The sequence below is a fragment of the Petaurus breviceps genome, unplaced genomic scaffold (genome assembly GCF_028583685.1).
Source record: "Petaurus breviceps papuanus isolate PSGF00001 unplaced genomic scaffold, PetGlider_PUasm1.0 208, whole genome shotgun sequence".
In the NCBI taxonomy this organism is placed as follows: Eukaryota; Metazoa; Chordata; class Mammalia; order Diprotodontia; family Petauridae; genus Petaurus; species Petaurus breviceps.
The window spans coordinates 14,112,385-14,126,807 of NW_027185852.1; the positions used below are offsets into that span (position 1 = coordinate 14,112,385).

Below are 14,423 nucleotides of genomic sequence, written 5' to 3' on the forward strand. Positions count from 1 at the left end.
ATCTATCTATCTATCTATCTATCTATCTATCTATCTATCTATCTATCTATCTGTCTGTCTGTCATCTTCGTCATCATCAATAATTACTACTATCTGTTGTATTCCCCCATATTTCAGAGAGCCAATCAGCAAGCATTTATTAAATGCTATATGTTTTGGAGATAAAAGGAAATGCAAAAACATGGTCCTGGCCTTCAAGTGGCTCACCTGGCTTCACTGGTCTCTTTGGGCTTTTGCAATCTATGGATTAGAGATGCCCCCAATAGCATCTCCTTTAGCAATGGCATCTTTAGGCAAAGGATGGGTGGCCGTCTGCTGGGTGTGTAGCATGCAGCTTGGCTTTCTTATATGAACAGAGGTTCAACTAGAAGGTTTCAGAGGTTTCTTGCCACTTTTAGTCATGACAATCCTGATTCTATGATATCAGGGCCTCTTAGTGCCTTTCTGAGCATGGAAAAAATGTTTTTGGAAATAAATCATGGACTTTTTGGAAAAGCAGGCAGAATGCTCCTTTCAGCACCCACAGGTTTTTTCATTCTGAATTAAAGAAAGACCCCAGGCCCCTTGCTCATCTCGACATGCTCCTTGGTGCCCCCACCTCTAATGAGAAGATGCCAATATGAAGGCGATAATGGAAGAGGATGTGGTCCTGGCATAGAGGCTTCCCATTGTTCCCTAAGCAAAGAAGCAAAGCCAAGACATTGATCCTATAGCAACGCTCTGAAACAGTGAGTGTTCCCATTACAACCAACGACGAGGAGATCTAATCATTTCCCCCTAATATATGCTAGTGCAGCAGAGTGTCCATGATCAATGCACCATTGTTACCAGTCTGCTGCATTTTTATTGGCAAGGATAATGCTCCTCCCGTGGACTGTGAGCTAGCCAAGTGAAAGGTGGTAAACACAGCCTTCTATAGTGTTTGGGATGGGAAACAATCAGTGAAAAGCAAGCCAATCATCCTTTGGGCATGCAAAGGGCTATGAGAGCTGATCTGTATACATCCAAATGGATTAACCTAATTCTCAATCATGGGATTGCAGGCCTGGAAGGGACAGAAGCTGAAAGGAGAGGCCAGGGGGTACCACTCCTTCATTTGGGAGCTGGAGGGACAGAGGCAGGGAGGGACTCGTGATTCCTTGCCCCAGCACCATACAATGCAAGGGCTATCAAAATGTGAAACAGGGCAACTGCCACAGTCAAGCAACCACCTTTTTAGCTTCTGGTCCATCCAAGAGTATGCACAATGCCAGGCCAGCTTTCTTAAGCAGGTAGTGGGGGAGAAGAGGTTTCCAGCCACAGGAGAGGAAGGCCTGGTGTTTAAACCACCCCCAAACATACTGGGTCTGGGGTCTTCACTGATCTCAGTATGCCCCCATTGACGCAGACTGCCATCAACTCATTCCTTTTCATCATCTCAACTATCATCCGTTATTTGCCCAGTACATCTAGGATCAAACAGAAACTCCTACGTCTGACATTTCAGGCTCCTTACAACCCGGACCCTTCTTGGCTTTTAAATCTTTGAGTACATGACTCTCCTTCCCCCCTCCCTCCATATACTCTACGGATTCCACCACAGGAGTCCGGTTACTGGTCCTCCCACATGATGCTTCATCCGCCATCTCTGGGCCTCCCAAGTGACCGTTCCCTACCCTTGGAAGTCATCCCCTCCTGAACTCTGATATTGAGAATCCTGGGTCACCTTCTTCAGGAGACCTTTCCTGGTGCCATCCCCTCTGAGGTCCCCTTGTATCAAATTTATATGGGTAACAAATGCATTGACTTAGGCACACACTGTCTCTTCCATTAGAATGTAAGTTCTTGGAGGGTAGGGGGCTGGTGCTGCTTGGTTTTCATCTCCAGCACTTAGCATGGCGCCCAGTACTGCTAAACAAAAGTCCACTGATGGGTCGCTATCGTCCACTAGGCTCACCTTAGGCACTGGGGGTTGGGGCTGGAGGGTGGGTGCTTCCTCCATTTTTCTTGACATTGAGAAGACCACAATGACTTTCTCACGCATCTCTTTCGCTCCCACACTCCTTTGGTGACGTTCTCTACTCCACTTATCCATCCCATTTCCCCATTGGCCACTGCTCACTTTCATCACATGCTTTCCCACTGCCCTCTGGATGGTCCTCATTTTTCATCCTCCAGAAACTGAAGCATCCTTGGCAAGTGACTTGAAGATTAATTGGTATCTTCTCACTAACGCTCAGTGTCCTACGGATCACCCGCAACTTGGATTCTTTGGAGATTGTGATTAGCCAAGATTCACAATTTGACAGCACTGCTGGAAGGACATTAACGCTTAAAAGACAGGTTTTGGTGCTAGGGAAAAATGAGGGATCGTTACAGAAGCTGCCAGGGGCTGAAGTGGATAGACTGCAGGACCTGGACTCTGGAGCACCCGAGTTCAAATCCTGCCTCAACAGCTTACTACCCATGTGACCCTGATCAAGTCCCTTAACCTCCGTCTATCTCAGTTTCTTCAACTGATAAATGGGGACAATAATGGTATCTCTTTCCCAGAGTTGCCATGAGAATCAAATGAGATAATTATATCATGCTTTGCAAATCTCAAAGTGCTATATAAATGCTAGCTGCTGCCAGTGTTGATGATGAAGATGATGACAGCACTGTGTAGAATGTTCAGGGGAATCGAGTCCACTCTCTTCCTCCCAATCAACTGTGTATCCATCTGCACTGACTGTTCCAGACTTGCACATTTCTGTGCTAATTCAATGTACCCTCCTCCCATCTCTGGAATGGACAAGATGTACACATGTCTCTAGCTATAGCTATATATGTATATCTAATCTATCAAGAGATAAAGATACGGATATAGATGTTTATATCTTTCAAGAGATAAATATATTTGTGTATATATGTATATTAGTAGATAGATATATGTGTGTGTATATACACATATAGCTATTGAAAGGTAGATATCCATTTATATATATTGACATATATATATATATAATATAGAGAGAGATATTTGTAACTCTGTGTGTGTGTGTGTGTGTGTGTGTGTGTGTAAAAGTGTGAAAATTTATTTATTTGTCCATTTAGTTTTTCCTATGTGGATGGTGAGGCCGTAGCCCATCCCTTTGAGTGACTGTGGATCTCACCTGAAGGCTCCCTGTGCTGTTCTGGGGCTTGGAGAAACCCGTTACAAAGTTATCCCCAGATGGGGGGCACCTGGAGGCCTCCTCCATAGCTAAGCCCCCCAAAGCATTCAGAGCAGGGCTCAGATGCCACTTTTGGCTAATACCCTAATTGTATCAAATAATAAATCATGCCTTAGAGTTATGTTTCCTTTGGGGAACTGTGAAGAACTCTGAATGGCCCCAGCATTCTTCCTGAAACAAAGACCCATTGTTTTAACAGCCCTGTTGAGGGGGCCACCCAAACTACCTGGCTCTTGAATCCAGGCCTCTGGGTTAAAGCAAGCCTAGCCTTTCATTTTCACAATGTTTGCGACTCTGAGCAAGCTACTTTACTTCCCTGGGCCTCAGTTTCCTTCTCTGTAAAAAGAGTGAGTTGATTGGAGGGCTCCCAAGATACCCTCCAACTCAAAACTCTAAGATTTTATGATCCTGTGATGAAACAACAAGGAAGTGGGCAGGGCAAGAATTAATAGCCCTATTTTACAGGTGTATCAACTGAGGCCCAGAGAAGCCATGGCTTGCCCAGGGCACATGATCTACTAAAATGTGGCTTCTGATCCTGACGACTGGAGCTCCAGTGTTCCGCTTAGATCATCCTCTGTCTTTGCTGATAGCACCTTATCATGGACATGACAAGGCAATATAATAAGCCAAGTGACTTGGATGCAGTCGGCTTGCAACAAATATTTGTCAAGCTGAATTGCACCTAATCTTATACTCTGTTGGCTATAACTTTCCCTTTGAGATACAAATTGTGACCTCAATCTTACTAGAGGAGAAGTTTGAGAGCAAGCAATCATGCTTAACTGGTGTTAAGGATCCTTTCTATCCTCCAGATCAGAGATGAGGACAGGCAGACAGAGGGAATGGGAAATGGCTTCCCCACTTTCCCTCCTGAGACTGTCCTGAATTTTGTTTTGAAAGGAATGACCAAAACATCCACCATAACCAACTGTAGAAATGCATGGAGAAGCCAAAGAAAATAAGTGAGGAATGGAATCTGCTTATTGGGATTCTCCCCGCCTCCTCTCCACCCTCCTAATCCCCAATTAGTGCAGACCATCCCGAGTTGACTGTGAGTGCATGAGATGATTTTGCCCCATAGAGCTCTGCAGAAATCATTTCATTATAATGAGTTCTAAAGCCATAAAACTCAACTGGCAACCTTGGGTTTTAAGATAACTGGAAAACGTAACTCCACAGGGGTGAACAAAGGCTGTTTATTAGCAAAGTGGCCACAGTCAGTTGGAAGGCTGTCTGGATTTTTTTTAACCTCACATTTTTAATCTTTTCTGCCTTTCTTCCCTGTTTGTAAGAGTTATGCACTAAAAGTGCTGAGATAAAGTAATGGAAAGAAGTGTGCCACCGTAGGTATGAGAGAGAGCAGAAGTAATTTACAACTTGTCTGGTTGTTTTACTTTCAAAGCCTTCCGGTCGCTCCAGGAAATTTGTCTCTTCTGGCAGCCTTCCTCCAGACTTTGGCCTGGAGAGCTCCCCCATAATCCCACGGGCCCAGGTGAAGGTGGGAGGGAAACAGGACTTAGTCTACGCGTCCCAGTGGGTCTAGATGCAAAGGGAGACCTCAGTCCTTACTTAGGAGAATCACTCTGCCCTAAGGAAACTAAAAAAAAAGTGCCGATACTCCTCTCCCAAGACTACTTCTAGGGGTAATTTACACAAGTGAACTGCTGAAAGCCTCCTACTCAATTAACTGTCCTCCTGGGAACAGATTCAGAGAAGTGTGGGTACAACAGAAAGGTGTTCCCGGTGCCAAGGAGGGGATATGGCCTGATGGAAAATGCCCAGGCCGGACCATCTGGCAGCATAAATTACCCATCTCAAAGAGCTGGTGAAAGTTAATGACACCAAATTCACCATTACCATGTGTGACATCCTTGGGTTAGGTTTTAAAGGCCCCTCAGGCATTGTTTCAATTATGACTTTCCATTCGGAAAATGGCTGGATGGAAATCTCTCCTCCTCCCTCCCCCAATCCTGATTTCCATACCTGAAATTAAAATGAAAAGATGAGATTGGAAAGGTAGGGACTGGGCCCACAGGACTGCAAGACCACAGATTTAGACCTGGCAGGGACCTCCTCCTCATACAGAGGATTTACTCTTTGGGCATCTCTCCTGGAACAGAATGTCCATCTACACAGGGTCACACTAAGCTAGTAAGTGTCTAAGGCCAGAAGGGAAGTCAGATCTTCTCGACTCCAGGCCTGGCACTCTATCCATGGTACACCTAGCTGCACAGGACATATTAGGAACTTAAAGATAAATGACTGGTCAGTGGGGCAACACCAAAGAAGGCTCCTCTCCATCACCCCCATTACCATAAATAAGAATAGCTAACAGTAATTGCAATTGCTAGCATTTATGTAGTGGTTTAGGGTCTACAGAGAACTTTACACAAATTATTTCATTTGATCACAACAACCCTGGGAGATAGGTACCATAATTATTCCCATTTTACAGATGGGGAAATGAAGGCACAGAGAGATGAAGTGACTGGTTAGATTTGAACCCAGGTCTGCCTGACTCCATGAACAGCACCATTTCCACTGAACCCCCCCCCCCCCCGCTGCCTGATTATCACAATTACGGCAATGTAGATGTATTTATCACCCTCAAGAAGAAGTATGCCTATACCTGTGAAAGGGCAAATCCATATCTTTATTTCACCGAAAGGAGGAATGGACACAATTACCTGTCAGGCTCGCCAAAGAGATCCAAAGTCATCCTTTGGCCTATGACAGTTTTTCAGCAGCCTATAAAATTTTCATTAGCACTTAGCAAAGGTCATAGAGAAGACAGAGTCAATGTCATTGGTAGTCTGAAGGAGGAAAGTACTAATGCCGCAGTTCTCCTCATATTTCCAAGCTCATAGATCACAGCTTCTTTCAGATAAGGCTAAGTTGGTTTCAGCTAGAGACCTGTGGTCCAATGCTAACGTGCATGGTGGCCATCTACTATGGACTGGTCTGGTCAAATGTATGACCTTGGTGAAGTGGGGAGAGCTGGAGAGTGGAGATGAATTAAGACCCCATACCCTCAGCTATGGTTAAGCATTTTTGCAAATGCCACAAAAATGAACAGAAAGGAATAAGGCTAGATAAGGCACAAGGTCTCCCATTTGACTGACTGCCAGCTAAGTTAAGTTTCATAGATGATCTGAAAAGTTTGGGCTGCCCGCCTTCCTATCACCATGACTGCAGAAGCAAAACGGGGACTCCTAGGAAGGGAAATCATCTGATTCTGGTCTGGCTTTTATTCACCACCCTGGCTACAGAGTTCATTACTGAACTACCAACCTCTCCACACATAGGCTGGTGCCTGGAAAACAAACTCAGCCTCTTGCTGGGATCACTCTTGAATTCCTTCCCAGAGTAACATGTAAGCTCCCTAAGGGCAGGCACTGCTGTCTTTACGTCCTCAGTAGGCAGAGTAGAGCCTGACATATTATACGCACTTCATAAATGCCTGAGGAATTGAATTACATTAGATTACAGTGCGGTGGAAGGTATGTGTACAGCAGGCACCCTAGCACAGTCAAGAAAGAGTTGGCTTCAATGTCAGAGAGATGGGTTCAAATCCCACCTTGACATGTAGTGGATGTGTGACCTTGGGCCAGTCACTCACACTTCAGCACCTCAGCCAATCCTACCCTTAGAAGCTACAGGGCAATCATCACTCAGCAATGGCGGAGGGAGTTTCCTCACTGAGAGTTCCAAACTACGATAAACCCACAGGTTCAGACCCAAGACACACACAGAAAACCACGATTTCGTCAGCACTTAGGTCAAAGATTTTAAAGATCATAATGTCCAAGAAATGGTTTAAAAAGGGGGCAGGGTGGGGCAGCTAGGTGGTGCTGAATAGAGTATCGGGAGGACCTGAGTTCAAATTCAGACTCAGTCACTGGACACTAGATGTGTGACCTTGGGCAAGTCACTTAACACCAATTGCCTTGCCTTCTCTCCTCCAAAAAAGGCGGTGGGGTGGGGGTAGTCCTATTTTCCAAGAATCCAAGCTATGCCTTCAAGCCTAAAGGCATCATTCTTCCTTCCAACCTCTGATGGAAAATTAGATCACTTTTTAACCAAGATTTCTAACATACCATCAAGAAACCACATTGGTTACACCTTAAGGATCTAGTAGGCAGAACATTAGGTCACTGGGCAGTGATGACAGGTAAGCCTCTAACGCCACACCATGAACTCTGTTGGGCCCTAGGCCTTCAGCCCAGCCAAGGTATCCCACGACTGGGCTGCCATGTTTTTAAAGGGGAGGTTTGCTCTCAAAGCATCGTCTAAGAGAGCCCAGATGGATGATGACTGCCATGGGAGAGGAAGTGACTGCAGGACCATTTTTCTGCCTTGCTGCTCTCCCTCAGGTCCTCCTCCCAAGTACAGCCCATACTCAAGCCCGCAGTGCCAGCTTCTGGCCACCTTTACCTGGCTCTACTTCGTGCCATCCGCTTGACTGGCTGCCACTGCCCGGGGAGCGTCCTTGGCTTGTGTAAAAGGGCTCTTCACCAGGACTGTCCATCTCATCCTCCACAGATTTGAGGCGCTTCGTTGAGCTAGAAGAGTGAAGGGAGACGTTTCAGAAGGTAAAGCGATCATCTCTCCCTGCTGAAAACCTCATTCCAGGCTTAGCAAGGAGGGATGGGAAGAAATAATTCCCGATTCACTCATTTAGTCATGCATCCAACATTTTCAAAATAGTTACTATGATAGAAAGGTAAAGCCTTGTGCAAGGCACTAGGGGTAGGCAGTATATTGACACAATCCTCCACTAGTCAGAGGGCTGATAGGGGAATACCAGTAAGGGGAGGTGGGAGAGGGTCCTGGACCTCCTGGAGCTTCCCATTAGGGGACAAAAGACAGGCATTCAATATGCATTTATCAAGCACCTGTTATCCCAAGAAAAGAGGTGGGGGGAATATGAGAAAACAATCCCTGCCCTAAATGAACTTCTTCTGAGGGAAGAGGGTGCTGACAACAAATACTCAGATAGATAAAGAAATACAAAAGCAGCTTTGGGTGGACAGAGAACTAAAATCAGGCAGCTCTCTGGAGCCCTGAAGGCAGCTATGGTTTCTAACTAGTGCTGAGAATCAACTGGGGTATAGTGCATGCAAAGGCACAGAGGTAGGAGATGGGAGCGTCACATATGAGGAACAGCAAAAATAGTATTTTAGCTAGACTATAGAGTGCATGAAGGGGGTATAGCAAGCAGGCTAGCATGACTGAAATGGAGAAAGCATGAGGGGGAAGAATGTGAAATCTTCCAATAAAGATAGATGGGAACCAGACTCTTGTGGGCTTTAAATGCAGACTAAGAAGTTCCTATAAATATCATTAGTCAATCAACAACCAACAAGCATTTATTAAATGCCTACTGTTTGGAAGACACTGTTCTAGATGACAGGAATATAAAGACAAAAGTGGAAGTCCCTGCCTTCATGGACGTTATATGATGTGTCATAAGAGATAGGAACCAAATAAGATACTCATTAAATGCCAGCTGTATGCAGAGGCAATGGAAGAAACACAAAGTTTAGATTAACATGGGCCCTTTAGGTAGATAAGATGACACCATCAATTACACACAATATTACATGATATGTCAATCAGGAAACTGTCCAAACCAAGCCCACAGGTGTATTTGTAAAAGCCCTTCACGTAGTCCCTGGCACAGAATAGACACTCAAACATGACTTATTTCCTTTTCTTTCCTTCCTATATGAAGTCTGAAGGGGAAGAGAAGGTCAGGGACATTTCCATGTTGGGGAGTATCATTGAGGGAAGACAATCAGAGGGTTCTTAGTTCATATTAAATCTCAGTGATTCACTGTATCTGTAGAAACACAGATGTTTCATAGATTACGGCAAGGGGTTGGCTAAAATGCCAGTGAAAGGTAAAAAATTCTGACAAGGGGACGTGGGAGAGAGAGCAAGATAGGTTTTGGCTAAGTCACAAATGGCACAATTCAAATCAACTCGGCCAACACTTCATCAGGAGCAGTGCTGATTGTGACTGTCTTTTTTCTGCATTTTAAATGAGAGGCAACATGGCGTGTGCCCCATTGAAGGCCATACCCAAGGCCCTAAGTGACTAAAATACCCGTTAAAATAATGGTAATGGCATAGAGTAGAGCTGCCATCTCCAGAGAAATGGTTCCATGTCGTATATACAAAGCACAGCATCAAAGACTTCAGGCTGAAGGCAGCCATGGGGCCCTAAAGACAATGTCAGGGCAACGTGAGCTTTGGAAGGCTTGGCTCCATTGGAAAGGCTGTAAGGATGGGCCTGGTGACATTTAATCTCCTTTCCAACTAGGTTCCAGTCTATCTGGCTTCACATTAACTCTCCTTCAGGAACTCTACATTCCAGCCCAAAAGCCCCACACTCCATCTACCGCCCCCGTGCATTCGCCTTGGCTGTCTGGTAGCCCTTCCTCATTGTTACCTCTTCCAAGGGCTGCCTGCTCCAGGACACCCTTTCTAATCTCACACCCTCTGTCATGGTCTATGATCCAGCGACACTGCCTTGTTCTTCATGCCATGACGGTCCATCTCCTGACTCGGCATTATCCCTGTCTCTCCGTCCTCTGTGCCGGGTCCTCTCTTATCTTCAGAGCCCTAGCTAGAGTCCTACCTTCTGCAGGAGGCCTTTCCCCTCATCCCCCTGATCGCTAGCACCTTCCCTCTGAGATATCTCCAGTTTATCTTGTATAAACTGTATGCATGTAGTTGTTTCATGTGTCACCTCCCCTGTTATATTCTGAACACCTTGGGGCAGGGGCAGTTTTTGCCTTTCTTGTCTGTGCAGGGCTTAGTGCGGAGCCTGGCACACAGTAGGGGTTCAGCGCGTATTGTGTTTACTTATGAGTACATGGCACTTCCCGCAACAGAATGTGAATTATCTGAATGCAAATATTTTCATCTTTGCATCCCCAGTACCTATCATGATGCCTGACACATAGTAAGTCCCAAATGTATGTTTGTGGATGAGGATATATGTCAGGAAAGCACCTTTTCTCTCAAATACACAGCAAAGTCTAAGGCCAATTAAATCCAACAGGTTCCCAACTACTGTCCTTGATGCTACTGACATCTAAATAGTGCTTTAAGGGTCTTCAAAGTGCTTTCCAGACATTATCTCCTTGGAGTGTCCCCACAACCTTGTGAGGTATGCTAATAGAATGGTTATCTCTAATTTACAGACAAGGAAACAGCAACTGAGGGACCTCAGGTGATTTGTCCAGCCTCACACATCTGGCAGGGGATCTGAACCTGTCTTCCTGACTTCAAGTCCAACATTCAAAGGGTTATGGAATCAAAGGCTTAGAGGTCACTTAGAGGCCATCCAGTCCAAGGCCCTTTATTAACAGTTGAGGAAACTTGGGCCTGGAGAATTTAAGTAACTTCAACAAGATGACACAGTCAGTAAGTGACAGAGACAGGATTTGAACCCAGGTCGTCTGGGTACAAATTCCACACACTTTCCGTGCTGACTCTCTTTTGTATTACTCTGTGTAGTGACTTTTGTTTGGGGCTGGGGAGACAAAGGTAAAAAATGTTTCAGTTCCTGTCTTCAAAAAGCTTACAGTCAACTCCAGGGCAGGGGCTGTATTTCATCATTTCCCTCTGTTCCACAGCAATGTGGACAATGTCTCATACGCATCAGATACGTGTATTAAGCCACTGATGGATGGCCCTTTCTCTGTAAAGCTCGGCTATTCTGGGCACTGACAATGCTGCTGACTTTATGCATTTAAAGACTTTTTTTTTCAGAGCCCAGCTAGGAAGAGGATAATGAGAGCAGAGCAAACATATTACTGAGTTATTAACTAAGGAGGCTGTTTATAATTAGCCTCTTATCAGGGTTAGCTATTTACAGAAGAACACAAGGACCGTGATCGGGCCTCTAAGTGACATTAATAACCTGCCTTTCTGCTCCTTAAGCCAAAAGAGAAGATGACGGGGCAGAGTCAGGCCTCGTCCTCGGGATGTGAGAGCCACACATGCCGAACACACATGGAAAACAAACAGCATGCTAACTTTCAGCTGACGACTGTCCACATCCAACAAGCTGAGCCTGACGAAAGGACCTTCCCTCCCATCAGAGAGCGCTCACCCTCCTCAACCTCGCGGCCAAATGAATGCATTCACCATCTCGCTGCTGTGATAGGGGACAACAAAGATACAACAGACCCTCCCCCCGACCCCCAAAACATTGAATTTGACCTGTGCTTTCGGGCAGTTTGTTTGTTCTGGATAACTGGCATTTTCAACAGCTGAGAATGCGAAGCATCAGCTGGGGAGGCAGGATTCACCACGCTCAACCTTCCCTCTTCCCTTCTCCAGTAAGATGGAAATCTACAAGGGCGGCAGAACGGAGGGGACGCTCGGCTGTCAATCTCACTTCGGACATTGGCCCCAGAGGTGATTAGGTGAAATAAAGAAAATATGGGCTCGTGAATGGCAAAAAATATGCAAAGACAAGGTAAGGAAAAGGATTCACCTCATATGCGGGAAACAGTCCTGTGAGTCGCTATTGCCCTCCAAATCAGGCTTTTCAGAATTGAAAATTTTAGCCCCTCATCTTGGAAGGAGGCAACTTCTGCCCCGATTTTATAGGATTTATACAATATAACCATACAGGCATATATGGTTTTAAAGGAAAACCTGTTTAAAGGCAGGAACTGTTTGTCCTTTCGTTTTTGTATCCCCAGTGCCAAAAGAGCAGATATTTAATAAATGCTTGTTGAATTGAAACATAGGGATGTCAAATTTCTTTCTGGGTTGTCACCTCCTCCACACATTGTCATAGTCAAAGCTCAAGTTTATTTAGAAAATAATATTATTGTTGGTTTATTCTAGAGATAGAGTTGCCTAGAGTGGATAGAGGGCCTGGCTTGGATCAGGACTGTGTTCAAGCCCTTTCCCTGAGCTGACTTGCTATTTGACCTTGGGCTAGGAATTGAATCTCTCTGTGCCTCACACAATCAATATATCTGGGAATGGGATGCTATCAAAGATTCTGATTTATTTTCCTGCAAAAAATCCCCACTGTTTCCTTTTTAATTTTAGCTGCATTGGTTTTGTTTGTGCAAAAAATGATCCACTTTTATGTAATCAGAGGAAACGGGTTCAAATTCTACCTCTGATGCTTATAGCTTGTGTGATTATCAGCAAATTACTTAACCTTTCTGAGCCTCAGTTTCCTCATCTGCAAACTTAAAAGGTTAGACTACAGAGTTTCTAAGGTCCCTTCCAGTTTTAGAACTATGAATGACTCACAGCTGAGTGATGGAATGGATTCTCATACTAAAATTTCCCCATTTCCATGAGGATTAAATCCCAGATGTTTTATTGGTTTGCTCTATTTCATTTCTTTGCGTCTGATGCAGACTACCTAGAGGCAACACACTGACCTCAATGCTCCTAGGAACAATGATTTTATCAGTGGTGGCCATTCCCACACCAATGCAGACTGATAAAAACTCTACAACTTGATTGAGGGTCTTTGAAGTCTAACTTTTTTCTGCTTTATCATACCTTCCCTGGTTTTGGCCATCACAAATTGAGTTTGGAAACATATTTCCTTTTTCCATATTTGAGAATAATTTGTGTAGTATTGTTATTTATTATTCTTTAAAAGTTTGATAGAATTCTATAAATCTGTCTGAAACAAGATCACTTCGACCTCTCATTTTGTAATTCTTATATAGAGAATTCAATTTCTATTTTTGTATTTGGATGAAGTTCTCTATTAGTTTGCTTATTTGGTTATTTTTGTAGATGATCCTTTATTTTTTTTTAAATTCCTTTTTTTCCTGACATATAACTACATTTGGTAGGTTCTGATAGTTCCTTTTATTTCTCCACTGTGATTTTACCATGTTCATATGAATTTTTTTTAAATATGATTTTACTCAATCTTCTTTTTACTCAGGTTGGATAAAGGCTTATTGACCTTGTTAATCTTTTCAAGAAACCCCAGATTTTAGTGTTGTTTATCACTTCTTTGTCTTTTCTGTTTTCAACTTATTTATTTCTCCTCTAGTTTTCAAGATTTCTTCTGCATGGAACTTAGGTTTATTTGTTGGCTTTTAATGTTCTAATTACATATTCAGTTCATTAGACCCCATTTTCTATTTTGTTAATGTATGTTGTAAGGGCTATATTTTTTCCTTTCAAGACTGTTTTACATGTATTCCAGAAATTCTATTTTTTTTGGTCTCATCATAGAGTTACTAATGTCTCTATGCTTTATTCTTTATCCCATTCATTGTTCGAAATGTTTTTATCAGGTTTCCACATGGGACAAAAATATTTTATTTATGTTCTCTATATGAATTGCTACTTTTACTGCATTATGGTCTGCATAAGACATTTTAATATTTCATTTTAATATTTATTTATAATTCATGCATTCACACATGGTCTCTTTTTAGAAAAGTATCATGTACTGTTGAGAAGTATGTATATTACTTAATGTTACCCTTCAAAAGACACCTTAGGTCTTTGGGGTCCAAATCCTCCAACAGTTAATTTAGTTCTTTATTTTCCCTATTGTTTAGCTATGGAAAAATGTGTCTAGATGTCTATGGATACATGTGTCTAGATCTAAGGAAGAAATCTTATCACTTTTGCAAATAAGTTAACTTTTCCTTTATGAATTTAGATGTTATGATGCTTGGTGAGTATATATTTAGTAATAAATGTCTATCCTCCTTTAAATATATACAGCTTCATTATCTCTACTGATATTGTAACTTTTTGTTTTGCTTTTTCAGATTCACCTGATGCCTAATTTTTGTTCTGACTTCTCATTTTGATTCTGTGTATGTCTGCTTTTTCAATGTTTCTTATATGCAGCAGGCAGCTGGGTTGGGTTTGGTTATCCATTCTGCCTTCTGTCTACTCTTTCCTTCTACTGGATGATCGTGGCTGAAGAACTGCATTACCCAGAAGTCCACCTGGTAATGAACCCTGCCTGAACATAGACTGGTCTAGCAAAGACAGACAACAGTAGTCCACCACTGGGCTTATCCTGGAAGCCTTTTAGCTTTGTAGGACCAGTTGGAACAGATGAACCCCCTGTACAGATTTTGAGAATTCTGGGCTCCTTCCAGGCCATGATGATGATGCATTCTAGGAGGTCCATGCTAAAGGCCATCTTTCTTTGCAAAACACTTAAGTTTAATTGTGTCCTGGTGACCCTCACTAATA

The 14,423-nt window shown here is 43.5% G+C and overlaps 1 protein-coding gene across 8 annotated transcripts in view; it reads right to left on the minus strand.

Moving 5' to 3' along the window:
• LOC138165284 (nuclear factor 1 A-type) overlaps positions 1–14,423 on the minus strand; it is a 463,507-nt gene that overhangs the window by 113,668 nt on the left and 335,416 nt on the right. For 7 of the 8 annotated variants that reach the window (XM_069093447.1, XM_069093448.1, XM_069093446.1 and 4 more), the window contains exon 6: positions 7,632–7,759. In XM_069093447.1, coding sequence (XP_068949548.1) covers positions 7,632–7,759 — 128 coding nt within the window. Of the gene's footprint in view, positions 1–7,631; positions 7,760–11,338; positions 11,565–14,423 lie in introns of those variants that run through there. The other variant, XM_069093449.1, reaches the window with a different exon arrangement.